The sequence below is a fragment of the Mirounga leonina genome, unplaced genomic scaffold (genome assembly GCF_011800145.1).
Source record: "Mirounga leonina isolate KUSES-001 unplaced genomic scaffold, KU_Mleo_1.0 Mir_128, whole genome shotgun sequence".
NCBI classification, from domain to species: Eukaryota; Metazoa; Chordata; class Mammalia; order Carnivora; family Phocidae; genus Mirounga; species Mirounga leonina.
Genome location: NW_023270320.1, coordinates 34437992 through 34445969, shown reverse-complemented (window position 1 = coordinate 34445969; position 7978 = coordinate 34437992). Strand labels below are relative to the sequence as shown.

At 41.7% G+C, this 7978-nt stretch overlaps 1 protein-coding gene across 1 annotated transcript; it reads right to left on the bottom strand.

Annotated features, from left to right (window-relative positions):
- Positions 1-4753: 4753 nt before the first annotated feature.
- Positions 4754-6666, bottom strand: DEFB106B (defensin beta 106B). Its single transcript, XM_035003881.1, has 2 exons — positions 6618-6666; positions 4754-4905 (listed from the first exon to the last, which is right to left on the bottom strand). The coding sequence occupies exons 1-2, from the start codon at positions 6664-6666 to the stop codon at positions 4754-4756; spliced, it is 201 nt and encodes a 66-aa protein (XP_034859772.1).
- Between the last annotated feature and the right edge of the window lie 1312 nt (positions 6667-7978).

Below are 7978 nucleotides of genomic sequence, written 5' to 3'. Positions count from 1 at the left end.
CAGGACCCAATGCCCCACATGTGCTTAATAACCAACCACCTGTGGAGTGCATGGTGGGATAGGGTGGATGAGAATGAAGCAGAAGCGATGTGAGCAGGGGAGAGCAGAACAGAACGGAGGAGAGGAGATACACCCCTGCTCACTTGGCCCCTGGCCTAGAGCGGTAAGTGAGGGATGTGAGTTTAGCTACTCAGAGTCCAGGGAGGGATCTCTGCAGCTCACAGTAGGCCGTATAAAGCTACAGCCCTTAGGCACGCAGCTGGTAACAATGCTGGAAGCACGGTCCAGGTGAAGGGAGAGGCTGACGGTGGATCCAAAGAGCCCCCTGCAAGAACTGTGTTTGAGATGCTTCTACAGACAGGTGCCTCTTGCACTTGGCAAGCACCAGATTCGGGGAAGGGTCTCAAGAGAACTCTGGGGACAGGGCGTCCAGGCTGCACGGGGGCTCCCTATGCAGAGGTCAGGGACTTCGGTTTCAGCTGCTATAGGTACAAAACCTGGAAGTCACCACTCCTACCTTTAAATAAGGAAAACTCTGAACAAACTGAAGATCAATGATTTTTCTTAGCCCTCTCAGGGAATTGAGGTCACACGGCAAACCACTGCTCCCAAATTTGGAGAGTCACAGCCGAGATGTGCTAAATGGAGAAGAAGACTCTGGAACCGTAAACTGCTTAGGAACACTTTGGTAATTTTGACACATTGCCAGAGGCTGAGTGAGCACAAGCCTGAGCCAAACTACCGAGGACCACGGGCTAAGGGACCGACTCCTTCCTGGGTTTTAACCCAAGGAAACTCATGAGGTTCTCATGCCGAAGAGCCAAGAAGGAACTCCCAGTGGCTCTGGCAAGGAAAAGGGGAAGTAATTATGTGAAATGTGTCCAGAGTTTTCCACAACAAGAACTTACTCTCCCAGGAAAATGATTTTACTAGAGCTTTACCTGGGGGAAAGGCACATCCCCTACACCAGCCCATCCAGCTTCCTCACTCAGCTGAATGGGAGAACCTAGTGAATACTGGTGAAGGTCACATTGCAGGGACACCAGCCAGGACAAGACTGGGGTTTCTGTCCGTATGGTGGAGGCATGATCATGGACATTTAGTTTATACTCTGGGTTATGATCCAACACTACTTTTTTTTTTTTGCTCAAATTAATTCAGTTTTTGTGTTCCTTTGGCATACTGGTGCTATTGTTTGTTTGTTTGTTTGTTTGAAGTTCTCCCATATGTTCTGCCACTGGCAGTTCCTCTGGGTTTATCTTGTACATTTTCTGCTCCAGTCCTAGAATCGGCCACTTCTCCAAGGATCACTGGCTCCTTTTATTGGTTAATGGAATTACAAACCAATATGTGAGTCCCAGGTGCGCTCAGAGTTGCTGGAATGTCCTTGCTTCTAGGACCTCTCAGCCAACAGAACAAGGAAATACATATTTATTTAATAACGCACATCCACACACATATCAATAAATATTTGTATCTGTTACCATATGTTACCATCTGTATCAAAGCCCTGTCTCCACCTCTGATCCATCTCCACATGGGTCATTCTATCTTTCCCTTGCTTATCTATAACCTCCCTCTCTAACCCTGGCTCCCATTTCTGCCAGTCATGTACTTAATTCTTCAATTTCGGCTATTTGTATATAGTAAGATCTGAACTGCTAAGTTTATGTTACTGAAGAAATACGTCACCCACTAGAGTGTGGTGCTTTGATACAGTTTCTTTTGTCTGTAGACTGAGAGATAGCACTCACTGCCAAAGCCACCTAGGCCAGCATCACCAACCTCCCCACCTTCAGTGAAGTTGTTTTACACATTTATGACACAGTTAGATAGTTTTGTCACATTCTGCATTCCATCCTGGGGTAGCCTTGACTTTGCAAAATTCACTCTTTGTACTGCAAAGTTTTCAGGGTTTAACAAAGGCCTAGCATTATGCAGAATAGTCTGGTATTCCATCTTAACACATTCCTTGTTTTTACCCCTGGCCAACTCTTGGCAACCATGGCAAAAAAATCACTTCTTTTTATGATCCTTAGTTTTTCCCTTTCCAGAATGCCTTATAACTGGAATCATACAGTCTCTAACCTTTTCAGACTGGTTTCTTTCACACAGGAATATGCATTTAAGATTCCTCTGTGTCTTTTTGCGACTTGATAGCTTATCTCTTTTTATTCCTCAATAATATTCCATTAGTTGGATGAACCACAATTTGTTACCAACTCACCTATGAATGGATATCTTGGTTGCTTCCGGTTTGGGGTGATTATGAACAAAGTTGCCATAAACATTTCAGGCAGGAGTTTGTTTGGACATAAGTTTTCAAATCAGTTGAGTCAAATCCTACAAGCCAGTGTTTGGCAAAAGAGCAACAGGAATCCAATGGAGAAAAGACAACTTTTTGGACAAACACTGCTAGAGCAATGAAACACTCACAGGCAAAGACAGAAATGGAAACAACAAAACTGACCATCTTACAGCTTTTAAAAAAATTAACTCAAGGTGGTTCTTGGATGTAAGTGTAAATGTGAAATGATTAAGCTTTTAGAAAAGAATATAGGAGAAAAGCATCTAGGGCTACCCAAAAAGTTCTTAGACTTGACCCCATATAAACCCCACAATTCATAGAAATAAGTTGGATTTCACAAAGTCTAAAAAAAAGAAAAAAAAAATTGCTCTGCAAAAGACCTAGCAAGAGGTTAACAATACAAGCTGTAGATTGGGGGGAAAATATTTGTAAACCACGTTTCCAACCAATGACCCATATCAAGAATATATCAAGGACTTTCAAAACTCAACAGAAAAAATCCAACAAGAAAAAGTCCAATTACAAAATAAGTATGAGACACACATTTCACTGAAGGAGATAGGAAAATGGCCAAAAAAAATAAATAAATAAAAAGCACAGGACAAGGTGTGAGACACCATTAGATTTTAGAGAAATTCAAATTAAAATCACACACAAGCTGTTGATACACACTTATCTGACTGGCAAAAAAAAAAAATAGTGACAATTCTTTGCAGCAGATGTCAACGACAGTGTGGATAAGAAAGGCCATGCTTACATTCCTGGTGGGAGCTTAAAACAGTGCAGCCACTCTGGAGAATAAGGCATTCTCTCATAAAAACTGAACTTGCAAACATAGGACCTGGCAATTGCATATCAGGACACTTATCTCAGAGTAATGAAAACTTGTGTTTGCTCAAAAACCTATAAACATTAATGTCAGAGCACCTGGGTGGCTCAGTGGGTTAAGCGTCTGCCTTCAGCTCAGGTCACGATCCCAGGGTCCTGGGATCGAGCCCCGTGTTGGGCTCCCTGCTCAGCGGGAACCTGCTTCTCCCTCCCTCCCTCCTCGTGTTCTCTCACACTACCTCTCTCTCAAATAAATAAATAAAATCTGTAAAAAAAACCTTCAAAAAACATAAATGTTGACAGCAACTTTACTTGAAATAGCACCAAACTGGGAAGGACCCAGCTGTCCTCCAGCAGGTGAATGGTTAAACTGTGGTACATCCATACCGTGGACTACCACGCAACAACAAAGAGGAAAGATGTCCTAAGACATGAAACAAACTTGAAGAATCTCTTGTTCTTGTGAGTAAAAAGAGAACTATCATGAGTACAAAGTCAATTCCCAGAAGTTACCTCGGTATGATTCCATTTATTTGACACTCCTGAAGGGACAAGTTGTCGAAGTGGAGAACAGATTAATCTCACCAGGAGTTAAGGCGGAAGTGGAGGCAGGAAGCAGAGTGGCTCTGAACGTACAACATGGCGGGGGTCTCTGTGGTGATGGACTTGTTTTGTATCCTGTCAATATTTGGTGGTCATATTGTACTCTGGTTGTGCTATTGGGAAAACTGGATTAAAAGGTAGAGATGTATCTGTATCATCTTTTACAACTATATATGACTCTATAATTATCTCAAAACAGAAAAATGTCATTAAAAAAGATGTTTGATTCCAACAGGATTAAATACATTGACCTTGAGGAATCAAGAGGCAAATAAGGCAAGATTTCTGATCCAGCAGGGAACCAAGGCTGGATCTTAGGCCTGTGGAACATGACCAGGAATCCTTACCTGAAGCGAGTAATATGAAAGCTTAGTGCCAGGCAGTAATTTGGCAAATCATAGAAAGTCAATCTGGGACCAGGACCCAGGTCCCTGGAGATATTGTCAACTCTAGATACTTACAATCCCTCTGTCCATCAGCAAATTTGATTCCAGACTTATGGATGGGGACAAATCCATAGGGAATATGTAACTGTCTCCAATTAAAGCCATGGAGTCAAGATGATTAATTTAGACATGTATCTGACACATGAGAGTCCTTAATAAGTAAATTTATCTGCTATCTATTTGTCATTAATATAACTATCTGTATAGATATATGTTCAATTCTCTACCCATCCATTTATCTATCCTCTATCTCAACAGGTGGTTGGGGCTGACACCTGAGGACAAGCTAGAGGTTTGTTGACTTAGTCTTTACCAGTCCCCTTTAAAAAGAAATATCAGATGGTTTTGGGAAAATCCCCTTACCAAAAAATTACAGAAAAAGAAGCCAGTAGGCAGGGACCATCAAGGTTAACTACTCACATTTCCTTATTCTAAGTGAAGCACTTGACAAATTGATAAAAGACATTCATTTATTTTTATTGAGGTGTCTTCTCACTGAAGAGGCCAGAGTAAAGAGAAGACAAAACTAGGTCATTTATGTCACTCTGGAAAGCCAGAGTCTTCAGATTTAATCATCTTTACTCTTCCAACATGGCTGGAGCGTCAGGCAGCATTTCAGAGACTTCTGGCAGAGAGCAACAAGTTCTTCATTTTTCCGACAAGAATTCACGCATCTCCCGTTAAGCTTGAAGCATTTCTCATCAAAAAATGCATTCCTGGCTATACAAGGGAAGGAGCCACCTGGATTAATTCTCTTCTCAGATATGTCCAGTTACCAGGTACGGTCATGTAACTGGCTAGTGAAGATTGCTTTACGAGCTGCCATAGTGTCTCGCCCTGACAGTAGATGAGATAGTAGGGAACTATTTTCTCTTTGATTTTTTCTATCTTTTTGTCATACGTGGATTAAGGACCAGGACGAAGAGATTTATCTTCTGGTATTTGGGGTAAGGCTGGGGGGGGGGGGTTGAGAAGCAGAAGCTATCGTTCTTTTATCAGAATCTATTGGGGTAATGGTCACCTTATTCCTGTAAACCCCTCCAGGGTGGGTAACTTCCCAACACTGTCAAAGTGATCCTTGGTGAGAGCAGGGCAAGTCTGAGGCTGGGGAGATGGTCCAAGACTGGAGTAAACAAGGATAAATATATAGAAAGGGAAACATTTACTGTTGTGTGTGGAAGCAAAAACATTGTTTAGAAAGGCTCAATCAAATTTCTTTAACACATTTCACCAAATGTGTTCAAGAGCAGGTAAGGGCGGATGCTGGGAGTGGCTCTCCAAGACTCCTCTTGTCTGTTCTGCACAGAATACCTGCTCTGGCCTTAGTATTTTACCAGTAGCAATCGTAGGAGCAGCCCCCTTCAAGTTAAGGACAGACACACATCTTATCAGAATCAACATTTTAGAGTTTTAACTAATCCTGGGATACATAAAGACAGCATCCGATGTACACAAATTGAAACTGAGGTCGACATATAAAGGTGGCTAATTCACTCATATGTAAAACTAAAACCAGGTGGATTGGTACCAGCATGTGCCTAATCGTTTCTAGCATCAGCATTTAAGTTCATAAGTACACATACTCCAATGTTTCAAAGCTCAGTGAACTGTGGCTCCCACTGCAGGGGACTCCAGCTACCCTCTTAGTGTTGTAAGGTCAATTGTCAATTGAACAATTGGTATTGGACCTCACTCTTGACAAGAGCTCTTGTGTTACATCCAATTGACAGTGATGGTCCAGAAACAGAAAGCCTCTGCAAAGGGAGAGTACATCTATCTGTGTGTACAAGGCTTTGAATGGATCATCACACGCACCCATCTAGAGGTTAATGGAACTCTCTGTGTGTGTGCGTAGGGCACATAAATAGGTCAGCTCCATTTGCTTTTATTAGATAACTGTTTATTACATGTTTGCATATTGTGTCGACTAATTATATAATAAGTCTGACTGGTCTGAAAAGGGAGCCTTGCTCGGTTTCCAATGTGTACATTGGATTTCTGGGTATCGTTTGACCTGGCACGAACACAGAGTCTGACCTCCACCCCTTTCCTTGTCCAGCACTCCTTTCTCTGGCTCTTTTCCTTACCTGTTCCATCTCTATCACAATTATTTTTTAAAAGATCCACTGATGCCTACGCTTGTTTTTATATTTTTTCCCCCAATTTTTGTTTTTGTTAGTGAGCATGGAGCTAGGGACCAAAGGGCATCTTTTCTGGCATAGCTTTCTTTCTTCAACACTGTGATACCCCATCCTAGACAATAATGAAAAATGAAAGGGATTTACAGAAGAGGCATTCAACGAAAATCACCTCCTGTAGCAAATGTTCCCCTGCAGGGTCACCTGGCTGAGTACACCCAGGTGCTCACTTGAAGCAGACCTGTCTCTGGGCCACCACCTCTATAACCTTCCCTGCAAAGATGTTGGTTTTACCTGGGGCCAGAAGGAAGAGAACAACAAAGAGAAAGAGGAACGTCCTCATGACTCGCAGGGTCTTGAAAGATCAGCACAGTGTCCATGATAGAAGAGCAGCAAACATTTATACATTTCTCTAAACCAAAGAACATCTTGATCAACGAGGCATGTCAGAAATGAGAGCCTGTCCATGCTCCGCTGAGTAGAGCCCACACATCTCAGTGGGTGGTAGGCTGCAGCTCATTGTTTTTCTGATTCTGGAAAGTTCACAACAAGGACAATGGGGAAGAAGGGAAGACAGAGGAGAGGGTGCCTTGATGACCAGGGGTAGATAGATACACCAGCAGGAATGAAAGATCTGGAATCTGGCAGTCTGGATTTCTAATCTTGACTCTACTCCTTAATAGCTTTGGTTCACTCATATGTAAAATGAGAGTAATTATATAATATCATAATGGAGTCAGTGGGATCTGAATTCCAGCTCCAATATTTGTGAACTGTGTACACTTGGCAAGTTGCTCAACTGAAGCTTATGTTTTATTATTTATTTTTTTTAAAGTGCTACACAGGGGTGCCTTGGTGGCTGAGTCAGTCAAGTGTCTGGCTCTTGATTTCAGCTCAGGTCATGATGTCAGGGTCCTGGGATTGAGCCCTGCATCAGGCTCTGTGCTCAGCAGAGAGTCTGCTTGTGATTCTCTTTCTCTCCTCTCCCTCTGCCCCCCATCATTCTCTGTCTCTCAGATAAGTATATAAATCTTAAAAAAAAAAGTGCTACATACAGTATCTTATTTAATCTTTAAACAGCTCCCCGGATAGTTGTGAGCTTATGGGATATTTGATTAAGACTATACACACACACACACACACACATACATTTTATACATATGTACTTATGTATATATATATAAAATATCCATATACTCTGAACGTCATAGTCTCCCACTAATTTGATTACCTCTTTTTCCTAATCTGGAGTAAATCAACTAAGTGGGTGGAAAGACCTGAATCATCCACTTTAACACTTCCATCTTGTGGAATACCTCTCTTTAAAGCAACCTTAGGGAGATGAGCCTCCCTCATCATCAGCCCCCTATTATTACTGCTACTAAAAGTTGAAATACCTTAGAAGTGTTTGTTAAAATAATCATAAACCCCCGAAAAGCAATAGATGCTTGCTGTGTTATTGAAAACATGGTTTTTGTATGTGATCTGGACAAGACCATCCATTTACTTCCTTGTGCCATACTGATATCAATAAATGATTGAATACATAAATACTCTAAGAAAAGGGACACATTTTTAACTTTTCTCTATTCCCTTCCAATCCTCAATCAAAAAGATTTAAATCCATAAGAAAAGACCAACTTCCAAACATTTTC

Bases quoted from the DNA above. Each gene is read 5' to 3' on its own strand.
- DEFB106B (XM_035003881.1), bottom strand. From the start codon at position 6,666: ATGAGGACGTTCCTCTTTCTCTTTGTTGTTCTCTTCCTTCTGGCCCCA. The intron at 4,906-6,617 runs GTAAAACCAACA...TCCCTTGTATAG, and splicing joins TCTCTTCCTTCTGGCCCCAG to CCAGGAATGCATTTTTTGAT.